The 14,630-nt window shown below is 36.8% G+C and overlaps 1 protein-coding gene across 3 annotated transcripts in view; it reads right to left on the reverse strand.

The window, feature by feature from the left end:
• Nucleotides 1–575: 575 nt before the first annotated feature.
• Nucleotides 576–14,630, reverse strand: part of LOC139977113 (uncharacterized) — a 34,350-nt gene continuing 20,295 nt past the window's right edge. For all 3 annotated transcript variants that reach the window (XM_071986215.1, XM_071986206.1, XM_071986222.1), the window contains 9 exons: nucleotides 13,295–13,367; nucleotides 12,628–12,900; nucleotides 11,280–11,382; nucleotides 9,257–9,466; nucleotides 8,319–8,412; nucleotides 6,797–6,934; nucleotides 6,057–6,203; nucleotides 3,909–4,761; nucleotides 576–976 (listed from right to left, as the gene is read on the reverse strand). In XM_071986215.1, the coding sequence (XP_071842316.1) occupies nucleotides 834–976; nucleotides 3,909–4,761; nucleotides 6,057–6,203; nucleotides 6,797–6,934; nucleotides 8,319–8,412; nucleotides 9,257–9,466; nucleotides 11,280–11,382; nucleotides 12,628–12,900; nucleotides 13,295–13,367 (2,034 nt within the window). In that variant the 3' untranslated portion in view covers nucleotides 576–833. The remainder of the gene's footprint in view (nucleotides 977–3,908; nucleotides 4,762–6,056; nucleotides 6,204–6,796; nucleotides 6,935–8,318; nucleotides 8,413–9,256; nucleotides 9,467–11,279; nucleotides 11,383–12,627; nucleotides 12,901–13,294; nucleotides 13,368–14,630) is intronic.

Genomic DNA, 14,630 nt, shown 5'->3' on the forward strand with positions numbered 1-14,630 from the left:
GAAAATACACACAGCTTGCTAGTGTCGGTAATTAGACACTATTGTACAGTCGATACATACAGCTATACGGTCAATACCCACAACACAGTGTTCATAGCAGCGATGGAAATCTCAGGTCCAGATAAAAGATAAGAAGGTATCACGTTTCATTACTGTCTGCATTTTGTAGTGACAAGAAAAAATCTTCACATGCAAGCAACGGAAAGTTTGCCTTTTTAAGAGGGCGGCACACGGTTTGGGGCGAGTCTTCAATGCCTATAATGACATCAACCAGGTTTGACAATTTTGTGCGGCAAACCTTTTACCCTGTAACCTATGCCCAAACGAACAATGAATAAAAGCTTTACCACAAACACATGAGTTTTTCCTAACAATGTAATGAATGGTGAGTCGAGAGTAATACTTGATAGAATGGCATATATAGGTGAAATGTAAGAATTCAACGCAATATATTCTACTGTCAACCACTTTTAGGTCTGTCTCGTAGCTGATAAACGGAACTAAATATACAACCTTCAGTTTTGCACTGAGCAAGTCACTCTGATATAAACAAACATGTTTTTAAATCAAACGTGGACTAAATTCCAGTTTTATCCATCAAAGAACGATCAATCTTTACCTCAAGGAGGCCAAGAGACAATGAGTAGTTAGACATTTAATGCAACTTGAGTAGAAGTAAACAGGACAATAAAATCTGAACTAAACAGATGAGTAATATTAGTATTGTAAGGTAACACCAAGAATACTTGCACAAACAGCCTAGTAAATATTACAAGAATATTCACATAGCTTTCCATCATTATAAATATTAAGTTTGATGCTTGTAGAAAATTTTAAAGAAATCTAAGCTTAGTTTGACCGTCGATAGCTCCAGGAACCTTCTGATAAGCCAATCTTCTGTGTTTGCTTGATTCCATGGTGGTGTTGCTACCAGCCTGAGATACATCAAATATTGCATGCTGAGAATTTTGTGCACCTATGAGGATGAATGGAAAAATTCTTTGTTGCTTAATTCAATAAACTTAATTTACAAATGTTATCTGGATAAAATGTAGGACCTGTTAAAAGTGGACTTATTTTATCCCTACTATTAAAACAAAAATTAAAACAGGAACAACATCAGCAATTAACAACAACAGTGTACCTAATAAGCCAACTTTGCTGCACACTTATACAAGTGTAACCAGATGTATACTAAGCAATTATTGTAATCAGCCAAGAAAGCTAAATCCAATAAGAGGGAAACTTGAAGTTTCTGTGGAAAAATGGTGAAGGAAACTGTTGTGTGGCCTCAACACTGGTCCATAAGAATAATTTGGAGGTTTCGACTACAAGAAAAACAAGATACTGAAGCAGTGGTGAAGGAAGGTACTTTTGAGTGGGGGGGGTCTGAAGACTGATGGCCGGCCTGGGGGGGGTCTAAGGGGAGGGGGTGTCCCCCTCCCCTTAGGAAGTTTTTGCATTTCCAGGTGGCCTCAGATGCAATTTGGTGCAATATAGCACACTTCAACACCCACTCCATTTTGTAAACTTAATTTTGTATTTTCACCAGGCCTTAGATGCAATTTGGTGCTCCAAATGAGATTTTTTTTCTCATTTGGAAATGAAAAAGAGGTTTTCTGACTTGCGAAGTGGGGGGGGGGGCGGAATGATATTTCCGCCCCTCCACATTTTTCACTGGGGGGCTGGCGCCCCCCAGTACCCCCGGTTCCTACGCCCTTGTACTGAAGACAGGCTCAACAACAGCGAAATAGTTGATTGAAGAAATATTTAATTGTGAATCAGGAGTTGTTTTCAAAACCATCTGTTGACAAACAAGAGACGGAGCTCCTACCAAGCTGAGTAGTAGGATATGCGTAACTTCTCTACCCACCCTAAACAACCTTGACCCTTACATGTAGGCATGCCTATGAACTTTACCAAGAATGACCCCCCTGCTCCACCAGCGATTGACCTGTTGCCCGTGGTTAAGATTGCCGCTCAGATGTACATCCTTTCATGTATCGCTGCCAAAAGATATCTTGGAAGATTATGAATGGTATTACATGCGTGACGAGATCTTTTATTGCGTTAGATTTCACACCGGATATGGCATGTTCGTGAAGTAGACTTAAAAGTAAAAAACAAATGAACACAAGACTATGACATTGTATATAGCATATTGGCAAGATGAGTTTTCATTTTTAAGTGTCACAATTACCCCATACAGCAGCCTACTGTAATATGTCAGTGTTACACATTCACTGCCATAGTGTCCGTAAAGTGTGCTGTGATAGCTCAGTGTGAAACATTTACTGAGCCCAATGTCATATTCACTGTCATAGTGTCCTATAAGAGTACTGTTATAGCTCATTGTGTCAAACAATTACTGAGCCCAATGTCACATTCACTGTTATAGTGTCCTTCAAGTCTACTGTTATAGCTCAGAGCGAAACTTTAAAAATTGAAATGTAAAATTCACAGTCAGTGACAACTGCAGGCTTGAAATATCTCAGTATGAAATGATTACCAGACAGGAATTGCTCTTAGGCCTAGTACTTAGCAGCACCAATTGAATCTAAACATATTGTCCTTCAAGTTTGCTGTCATACTGTCTGCTGATGCAGGAGACAAACTGCAGCACAGAGTAGTACATGAAGCCATACCTGTTAAGAACCACAGCTGGGTATTAGGTAACCTAACAGTGAAAGTTTTGCTGTGTCTAAATCCAGCATTTCATATAAAAACAGGTAGTACTTCAAAATCTTGGTTATTTGCTTATTTTGTATGACAAGTGCTATTTACTTTTTATACAAGTTGTAATTATTTCATCAGTGAAGCACGATGGAATAATTTTTTTAAAGGCTGAAATTTGTAATATTGAAGTTTGTAAATGTTTTACTGTTGATGTCTGTTATGTTGAAGTCTGTATTAATTGGAATAACTTTGTTTCTTATCACAATATTTGACTTCTAGAAATAATACATGTAAGCAACCATCTTATCAAATTTTATTTTCTCCTATTAAATTATGAAACAACAAAAATAGCCATACTTGAATAGCAAAAATGTTTTGAAGTACTGCTTAAAAAAAGAAAAAATAGGTAAAAAGCTGATTTTTATATTTATGGTACATTCTAAGTTACTTGTAAATCCTCCAAATCTGGCCAGATTAAAAAGAAAACATAAATCGCGATGTGGATTTGAAATCTTCCTCAATTTTTTTTTAGAACTCCTGCTGGATTAGAAATGCGATACACCCCTAGGTCACATATCAGTGTCAGAGCATTTACTGGCCAATATTGATTGAAACTATGAACCGACATCATTGTCATAGTGTCCTTCAAATGTGCTGTCATAAATCAATTACAAACAGCTACCAACAGTGCTATTATTATGGCTAGCAGCATCAAATGAATTTTACATAGTGTCCCTCAAATTTCCATTCACAACTCAATGACAATAGTTTTACTGAGCCAACAGGAATTGGAACAATGAGACACAATTAACACACAGGTTATTTTATTTAACCAATAGCAATTGAATTTTATGTATTATCTTTCCAAGTGATTTTAAGTATTATCTTTTCCAAGTTTGCTTTTGTTCACCTCTGTACTTAACAGCCAATAGGATAAGCTACTGATGGGAAAAATTTTGAGTAGGGAATAACTCAGTGTTAAAATATTGATTAGCAGTTTGAGTGCTCTGAAATCTGTCTTATAAAATACCATGATTTCTGTATAACAAAAACTACATTGTATGGCAATTTAATATTAAAGTTTGCAGAGCGTTATTGAATTATTATTCAAATACGGTAGATAAAACCTGAATGCACATAATATTTGGGGTGTACAGCCGATTCTGGATCCATTTGCTAATAATTTTACCAGCTTAAGCAATTTAGTAAAACATAAGCGTATTAAAACTCACCTGGAAACTGATGGTGGATCTGGCCAGGTATCGGGTACCTTGAATAATCACCCACGACAGATGGTACAACATGGGGAACGTCTCTTGTTTCTCCTGCAGGCATATAACTCTTGCAGCCTATGGCTGTCTTCTGATATGAATCAGGAACCATTCCATAGGTCGGTTGTACTGCTTCTTCGTCCTTATAAGTCAATGAGCCTCTTGGCAGCTGGAGGGGGTTCCTCCAACTACCACTCTCCTTATAAGTCAATGAGTCTCTTGGCAGCTGGAGGGGGTTCGTCCAACTACCACTGTCCTTATAAGTCGATGAGTCTCTTGGCGGCTGGAGGGGGTCCGTCCAACCACCACGGCTGTAATTAGCTGACATATTATCTACCTTGCCTCTCTGATTTCCATCTGGTATTCTGTGAAGGTGTTGTAACTTATTGATCATCTCGGGACTGATGTTATATTTTCTCTTGTTGATTCCCAAACCACCGACTTCCATCTCTCCTGTGTCATATCCATGCCACGTGTCTCCGCTGTGATCAGGCTGTGCATGTACTCCAGGGTAAGGTTGTACTTCTCCTTTAACAGGAGGCGGCTTTACATCTCCTTCATGACCAGACTGCAACCATCTGTGTTGTGTCGTGGCTGCTAAACTTCCAAACACATCATCGAGTTTGTTTCTGTCGCCATGGTTTCCTGATTTTTGACATAGTCCACTAAGAGGCTGACAGATGTCCATCTTCTGTCTGGCTGCAATCCCTTCTCTAGCTTGAAGCTTCGACTGGCTACTAGTCGACTTGACCATGGCGGTCTTGGCCAAGCAACCGTCCACATCGAAACTACGTCGGGATTGCTCTTCGAAAATCTTAAGAAGATCAGACGATAAACTCATACGGTTTATATGTAATCAATATTTTAATTTTGCAGTACACACAATTTCATGTCATAAATTTCATCTGTGTGGTCACTATTACAGCATGCCGACTGAATATGTTACATAAAGTAATCACAGTTAGGCTACACACTATCATGAACACTATACAACAGGTTAGACAGACCGGTTCTACAATCATAACTATCACCTATTCAAGTTTGATCATGAAACAATAACACACCAAGGATCAGGAGTTGTGTGAGTGGTTTGAACTTTTATGTCACAGTTCACATATACGAGGGCCAATTTTGGAGATTTCAGAACTGGTAGGATAAATTAATTTCATTTTATAGGGGCAGCCATTTGTAAATGTATACTTCAAAGGGGGATTCAGACACCCCCCCCATTCCTACTGACAGGATATTTACAACACAAATCTAGTGTACAGTATATTAATATATAACATGTACAGTAAAAAATAAACAGTTTGAAACTCTTCAATTGCATGTAATAGTACATGCATCACCCAAGTTTAAGTTGGATGTAAGGTGGATGCTATATTTAGGTGTATTTACTTGAGGTTTCTCCTATGTACCCAAGGGTAATGTTACACATGAAAGTATGCAGTCAAACTAAGCTTAGGCATCATATTCACTCATATATACAAAATACAAACAGGGTATATAACCATTTCACTTTATATCGATTAGGAATCACAAAGAATGTATAAATAAGTAACTTTAACGGCAAATGAGGCTTAGTCTTAGCTCTGTTTTCTTCAATAGAGTTCTAACATTCCATAAGGGCATATGGCAATCACTCAGCTTTAAGTTAGAGGTAAACAGAGCTCTATGAGTGAATATGAAATGAAACTGATTGGTTTAAACCCTCATCTTTATATCATGTTTCTCGTTGCTGATATATAAGAAAGCTGTTACATGATAACAAAGGTTATGCTTCCACATAAAGAAATTGTCCTGGTTTTATTAGAAAATGGAAACGTTTATATCAATTTGGAAAACGATACGAAACTAGAAAAAGATCTGTTAAATATCGTATCTGCTTACAAATATGATTTTAGTCTTCCTGTCAGAGTAAAAGTTTAGTGTTATTAGAAGTGAATGTATATATGTTAAGAAATAGAAGAAATATAGCAATTTTTTCTATCAAGAAAAAACATCAACCAATATATGAAAACTTACACAATAATTTAAGCTACTTTGTTATCACACAAAAGCCTGTTATGTTATTAAACTAAAACATTCCAGACATTGACTGGGGCATACCTTAAGAAACTTCCGGGGTACCCACGGAGCAAGAGAGCCTAGTTCCTCCGCGGAGCTGGACAACAATTTGTTAAGTGGTGTAGACGTCAGGAGGACTTGTGCAGTAAAGGAATTGATGGATGGAAACTGGGTCAAGAAGATTTCGTGCTGGAAAAAATATTTCCTTATGCGGTTAGCTATACGAAACATGATTTGTGCACTTTATTCAACCGAAATTGAAAAAACTACAGATTTTTTATTAAAAATTCTTTTTTAAAATTTACATAAGAATTCTAACATAAAATATATACATATAGCCTTAGTAGTAGTTAAGTGTTTCCCAAGGATTAGGAGGACAATAGATGCTGATTTAAAACCATATCCATGTGATGACCGTGGACAAACACCCGCTTATATCAAGTCTTCTCTTTTTGAGGCATACTTGTAATTGTCCCACCCATTCCCTCTCCCGGTACCACCACTTCAACCACGTTTCCAGAAAGAACAGTTATATACCATAATTAAAATTTGATCTGTTTAATTCAATTTTTGCATAAAAAAATTGAGACAAGAACAAAGATGATATTTTGCCCTTCCCTCTTAACAGTATCAACTCTTTTAAGTTCCAATCCATTATTTTAAACTAAATGTGTCTTTACATAGTTTTCAAAATATCCAACACGATAACTGTTTTTAAAGAGAATCATCATCTATTCATGTCTATGTTTGTCCATCTGTCAACATTTCAATGCTGTTTGTACCTTGCTTGGATATGCAGTGATACACTGCCTGTGAAGCCAATCTTCTTTATGCCAGGCACTGCTGATATTCTTTTCTGCATTTTGGCAAACACTATGAATGAGCTCTGCTGTTTCTTCAACAGAACATCCAAAAATTACCTCAAATAAGAAAGGAAAAAGAAAAAAAGAAAAATGGAGCTAATGAATGACATGAAGAAGACATAAAGAAGCTGGTTGAGCTATTTTTACAAAATTTTACAACTGCAGTTCACCTAGGATTACCATATTTAGTTGGTGGAAGTTCCCTCCCTCCCCTCTGAAGGAAAAAGTTGAATTTTAACGTTATGTTTACATTTTTATGTTTGTCAGTCAATGAATTAGTACATTGTCCTTAAAGAACCACTAGCTGAGAAGTTTCTCCATGGCCTTATTTATGCCAACAAATAGCAATTGTAGCCTGTAATCATGTGATGTCTATAACAGCTTGCTGCTTGCTTGCTGCAAATAGTTTACATACAATCTAGGCCCATAGGTAGATCTGCCTATGAAAGTACTGAAGGCCAGTCAAGCTATGTGCAGTTATTTGCTAAATTATAAAAATATAAACAACTTTTTTTGAGATATTACGCATCTGATGACACACGCTGCCAGAAATTTACAACACATACTTGTGTATTAAATAATGTAGTAGAAGACAGTGCCATTGTTGAAACTGTGAGTTTTATATGAATGCTAACTTAAAATAACTTGAATTAGTTCTTGTTTCATATTGTGCCAATGTTAGGTATGCCACCTTTAGTATGATTCATAGATTTATATGAAACTCTGAACAATGTCTTTAAGTGTTCTTCAGCTATACACAAAAGTTTGTCAAGGTGAAAGTTGACAGTTTATATCAATCTTAATCTCTAATGGCAAAATCAGATACCGGAAGGGAATGGTTAAGTTTTGCATGTTGTACCCACAAATGTAAATCTAACTATAAAACAGGAATGGTCAATGGTCACCAAGGATAAATGGGATTAATTGGTCAAAGATGGAAGAGAAAGCTGGCTAAAGGTTCCATAGAGGCGGGCAGAATCAGTCAACTTCTAGGTGATGAACTAACACCTGGAGGTTGAGACCACTTTTTTAGGGTTGAAAAAGCATTTTAGGTGGTATCCCCCCAACATTTGGAAGTAAACACATTGCCGGTATTTGTGCCTAACTTACTTAAAAAGTTGCACACTAAGGCACCATTTTGTGACTAAGCTCCCTTTATCATACATAAATTTCTCTTCCTCCTCCCAGAAGACCCCTCCCCCAGGTTATAACATACCCCACTGGAAGGTCGCCAAGATCATGAAGGTGAAATGGGCGCCCATTGAGCAAAACAGTTTGAATACCAGGGAACTAACATACCAGATATTACTTTGACATTCTTAATATCATTCCTGATGATGGAATATGTTTATTCTCCCTTAATGGTCACTTTTAGCAAATGTAAAAGTAAAAAAATTGTTAGTTTGAAGCCAGACAAAGGTTTACAAATTGATGACCTTACTTTAACCTCAAACTGGTCTTCTTTCTTAGAGTACTGTGCAATCGCAGAATACAGCTGGCAAAGACATCTCCTGAAGACCTTACTCTGAAAACATCTGAAATATGGAGAGAAATAGTTATACTTATCACAGAGAGAAAGAGAGAGATAGAGAAAATAATCTTTTTGATTGTTCATTTTGACATATTGATATCATCTATACCTATTTTAGCTCTGTATTTTAAATAGTACATCAACAAAGCCTGAAACTACAAAGAGGTTATCGCTTTTGCCATGAATAAAGTGAGCAAACTAAATTCTACCTTTATCGTATCGTTTTTGCCAAATAGATACAAGACTTCAGAATTTAAGAAAAATATGGGAAGACTTTTGACCGGATTTATATTTACTTGCATATATAGCTTTTATACTCAAAATGAGCTTTGCTTTTGTTTAATATGGCTATTGTTGTTTATGGAAGCTAGCTCTCATTAAATGTGACTCTTGAAGCTGAAAGAAACCTCTAAATGCTGTTGCAAAGGAATTAATTAAAAAGAAATTGTATCTTCCATTCGATAACCATGGACTGTTAGCTCAGTGGTTAACACCGGTGCCTTCCAATCATAAGGTCTCCGGTTCGAGTCACTCCAAGATTAATGCATGTTGTCCAGTTACAGAGTTGTTGACAATTTGACAATTCATAATCATGGACGTTAAATATGAATCTAAGAGACTGACTTCGGTCAGCTTGCGGCTTTGATAAGCCAATGAGGCTTCTTCGCAAGTTCCTGCTTGCAGGAGGATCTAAAATACATACATATATATACATACATGCTGATGCTTCAACTTGTTTCTCACTTTTGTTGATTGATTCTTCTTCTGTTCTACGATCTGTCTTAACATGTCCCTTCCCCAGCCCTAGTAATATGAACTGATATAGAATCAAACTTTTAAATGGATACCTGTCATCTCCCTCATTGTTCCTGACGAGAATCCATAATTTCTGATACTGCTGTGAGAGGGAGTTGATGTTTCTCGTGAGGGCTTCGATTCTCAGTACGTCTTGATGGGTGATGTTCATGACACCTGTCAATACGTCTATAGTGATATCTGCTTGTACACCATGGCCCTTCAAATTTACAAAGTTTCGCTCAAGGATTGTGATATCATATCTAATAGGAAGAAATGCAATTAATGTGTGGGAAAGGTATAATCTATACTACCAGTGGGGTACCTTGATATAAACTTTCCTGGTACAGAATCGGTGACAAAGGTCACTACTGCAGATACTGACATAAAACAGGAAGGGAAAAGTCGATTTCTAATATGTTTACTCACTTAAGGCTAAAAGTCCATATGCAATATTGTTTGTTGGTTGCTCTCAGAAATGTAATTATCTGAATAGGAACACATATCAGAGACTACATGCAACCAGTGAACATACAAGAAAAATATAAAGTAGGAGGTTAATCAATGGTCTACCGTGCATTTATTGCAGGATAATGAAAGAACAGGGGTATAACGCAAGCAAAAGAGGGCTTCGGCCAAGTGCATCCAGCAATAACCGTCATTAACGCTGTTAATTCATACAAAGCACTAAATAAACAATTTTCAGCTAAGAATGTCACAATATTAAAGAAATTTAAACCGAAAATAACCAACACAATGGTCTCAAAACCCTACTCTGTAGTTCTTTACTTTTTATTATAGCTCAACCTCTCAAACAATGTAAATGTGCTCATAAAATAACAAAAATGACTGTAATAGGACATGTATATAGTACATTGAACAACACTATGTTATACAATGAAGCTAGAAGGATATGATGCAAATCATACTGCACCTGCAGTTGTCATAGCAACATGTACTGACAGCAGTACAGTACACCGACTTAACAGTCACTGACGTGTTCTGTGCATACATACTGACGACACTGTATGTCCTATGCTATAGTTAGTGTTTAATTGAGCTGTTACGCCAAATATGTGAACAGTTCCAACAAGCTCTAGAGTTCTCCCAAGCAAACAGCTAAACCTTGTAGTTTAAGCAGCTTTAGCATGGAAGGTTTTTTGATCTGACAGATATGTGTGAATCAGGATGAAAAACATTTACTTTCTTTTGGATAATGGCAGTAGGCTGAAAGTTTCTTTCCTCAGAAATTTTGGTAATCATTTTGCCAAGGGGTGTTTACACTGAGGAGACTCTTGCCATGCCTGTATGATACTTGATCTGATTGGTCTCCTTTGAATTTAGCTTAGGCATCTAGCTGGGATTGAGATAAAACTTGCTGAGATGCAAGGTGTTGTTCATATACCAGTGAGCTTACTGTGCATTATCCATCTAGGTTAATGCACGGTCAGCTGACCACAACGGACCAATCAGATTTGAGAGTTTTTAGCAAGTATGAATGAATGTCAATTAATATATGTCATTGCTATCAAAGAATCTTAGGTGATATAAAATAATATATAGTATCAAAGATACTATGCCACTTCCAATTAGTACAACTGATTACATCTATTTTGTTACTGAAGAGGGGGGAGTTTATAATGCTTTAATTTACATACATAAATAAATCAAAACTGCACTTTCTGATAGGTATTGCTTGCATATTCCAGTCAACACTTACTTTTCTTATTTTTATTATCATTCCATCAATAGTCCACACAATTTACAATTCATAATAACATATACATTATGACCATTAGTCAAAATTATCAACAACAACAAATAAATCATTAAACCTCAAGTAAAGATTTCCGTGGCAGTTATGCCATCTGATATCAAATGCATGTTGTTTACAATTAGTTTTATACATAAACTTTTCTTTTAGATAAAAATTCTTGAAATCAATTTAGCTAAAGGAAGGTTTCTCATATTTAACCTTACTTTTGTAAACACAAAATTTCAGAACCAGAAGGATGTTATTAAACACATAGTCTTTTTACAAATAATTTCCAAACAGAACAAGCTCTTAACACTTACTTTGACTCCAGCAGGCATAGCAGTTCTGAATCTTCTGTAATCTTGGAGGAGCAGAGTACTTTCAATGATACCTTAGGATCAGCAGCTTGTGATTGCAGCAAATCTGAGGAAGGGAAAAGACAAACCCCTCCAAAATGAGATGGGAAAAAACAAACAATGGGAGCCTCGCTTTGGCTAAGCTTGTTAAAAGCTCTATTTCACTTGTATCAGCAGATACATTAAGTCTACTTAATGGTAACTTCAAAAAATTTCTAAATCTGATGATATTTGATAAAGTGGTACCATATAAAAATGGCATATAACAATGGCATATTGCCATCAACAAAGGTTATTTTTAGATTCATTGTTAGTTACAAACTTTTTGTTATTGTTATCAGTACCATGTCAAGACTATATTCACGACCATACCAGGGCACATTTATTGATGAAGTACTTTGTCACCGATATAAGCACCAACCTGGATTATCCCCTCACCCCTCTCCAAACAAACAACAACAAAAAGACAAAAAAAAAATGGAAAAATACCTGATAGCAACTACACTCTACCATACTAACATTCATAAATGTGTGTCCACACAAATATAAGATCACCATCTTGTTAACATAATGATAGCAGGCAACATCAGATCCTGACTGGCAAGATGATATTACATCGCTTGATTGTCAATATATTATTTTAATATGTATCAATCCCACCCCATCCCTCAATCACCTTCTTTCTTTCTTCCTTAACTCCTTTTTTCTTTCCTCCATATTTTCTCTTTCCTGTAAGACCCTAAAGTTAGTTTATATCGTTGGCAACTGTCGTCAGCTAATACTAGGATATTAACAATTACAGGCGATCTTCACAAGGCATTTTTAAGTATGTAAAAGATCTAAATGTCAGCTTGCAAATATCTCTCAAAGTACTTTTCTGGAATTTGTGATCTCTCAAATTGTTCCCAGACAATGATGATTCTGAAATAGACAATGAGTGCTTATTGCAATTTGAACAGTTTTTTAATTTCGAGCTGTACTAAATCAACACCCTTGGGTGGCCTGCAAGGCACCATATACTTACCCTACCCAGCTAGTGTTCAGAGGCCCTTTGACCCTGGTAGCCCCTTCATCTTGAGGACCCTAGGCACTTACCTCATCTGCCCATCGGATAAACTGTCTCTGCTTTCGAGCATATTTGGCTTTGATAATTGGTTTCGATAAGCCAATGAGGCTTCTTCGCGAGTTCCTGCTTGCAGGAGGATCTAAAATACATACATACTTGGAACTTTTATCTCATGACCTTTCGCATATCGATAATGTCCAATTACCTAACTGTTTCTTCTTATGTCATTTCAATAATGTGTTTTACCTGACTTTTCTGTCTCTTCCACTTTTGGCTGAGTTGTTGGCCTGTGTTCGATCTTAAGACCAAGATGGCGGATGTTCTGCCTGATACAGAGGTTCTGCCAAATGGACAGACCCTCTTCAAACGCATACTCCACCACCAATGAAAACTGAGCCCACATGAAATCCTGGTCAATCTGTGTTGATACTACTATTACACAGTTGTGTGAGTCCAGGGCCTTGGTTGTTATGATGGGAGAGGCCGGTACTGTCGGTTCTAGAGACAATGCTCTCAATCCTACAAGAGAATAAAAACATTGATACAACTATTACACAGTTGTGGGAGTCCAGGGCCTTGGATGTTATGACGGGAGAGGTCGGTACTGTCGGTTCTAGAGACAATGCTCTCAATCCTACAAGAGAATAAAAACATTGATACAACTATTACACAGTTGTGGGAGTCCAGGGCCTTGGATGTTATGATGGGAGAGGCTTGAAACAGAAACTAGATTGTGGCAGCACGATCTGCTAGGGAATACTTAAACTGATGTCACAAATGCTATGTTAAGTTGCTACACTGGAGATTGATTGTGCAAAACAGAACATTTACAGGATTACAGGGCAACTTATAATGCTAGTTAATGTATACTATGTAAACCAAAGGATGAGCAAGGGTTTATGTGATGTCATACCTTCAAATGAGTTTAATTCAGTAATGATGCTGTTTGCTAAGCAAGGAGCGTTCTTCTTGAGTATGACTAGAATCTGTGGAAAAGATGTAAAAGTTAATGCTGAATTAGACTTTTAATTAGTCAAGAAGAAGGTAAAACATGTCAAGTTCTATATGGCAATCAACTTTTAGACATACTAACTTCACGATCAGACTGGTATATATCATCATATCCTTCCCTTCTCTTCTACTTGGAGTTTAATAGACATTCAAAAATGCATGATTCATATTAAATGATTGTGTCTTCGACGTAAAAGAGTGACTTTGTACAATGTCCACCTTCAACGGCCAAAGACATTTAATTAATCAAGAAAATAAAAAGTGAAATATTAAGTCAGGTTCTTTATGGCAATCAACATTCAGACATACTATACTTCATTTTATTTTTTTCACAACATGCATTTTAATGTTTACAAATAAATAACATGAAGTAGTAGTGAAGAATACATGAAGTGAAGGAAGTGGAACAATAAACCCTTGCGGGCTTGACGGGATAGTCCGCTCCCTTAAAAACATAAACCCATGTGGGCTTGATGTGGTGCTCCGCTCCCTACAAACACAGAGAAAGAGACCACCAAAGGTACTATAAAGCAAAATTCATAATTACATACAACTTCACATCATACTTGTATATATGATATCCTTCACTTCTCTTTCACTTCAAGTTTAATGAAAATTAAAAAATTTATGATCCATATTCAGGGATGTGCTCAGGAATATTTGAGTGCCGGGCAGATTGTGCGGTAGAGTGATCCACACCCTGGGAGAGGGATCTCATGGGTGGGGCACCCCCTCCCCACTGGACAAATTTTGCACATGATGTATGCTTAGGTGGTGCTATTTTCCTATTCTGTGCCATGTATTCTCCCAGATTTTGGTTATGGTAAAATTTGTTAATTATAATAAAAAAAGTGCCGGGCGGAAATGTTTAAAGTACTGTTTGTGCTGGGCGGCATTCAGAACTGCTGGGCGCAGCAGCCCGGTGTTGCCCAGTGTGAGCACATCCCAGCATATTTAAATGATTGCGCCTTCGAAGTATAATGTTCACCTTCAACTGCCTTCCGTGTAGTGTTGCGCCGATATTACCAATATCGGTTTTGGCCGATATCCGATATTATCATCCCAATATCGGTCCGATACCGATACCGATATTTTTTAACAGACAAAATAAAGGCAAAATCGTACTTTTAGTCATGCATACATTCACAAATAAATCTTCAAGTAAACAACAAAATATGGTGTTTTGTTTTCCTTTTGTCCTAAGTTGAAAAGAATGACTTTTTTCCTGGTTTTGAAAA

The sequence above is a fragment of the Apostichopus japonicus genome, chromosome 2, assembly GCF_037975245.1.
Source record: "Apostichopus japonicus isolate 1M-3 chromosome 2, ASM3797524v1, whole genome shotgun sequence".
Lineage (NCBI taxonomy): Eukaryota > Metazoa > Echinodermata > Holothuroidea > Aspidochirotida > Stichopodidae > Apostichopus > Apostichopus japonicus.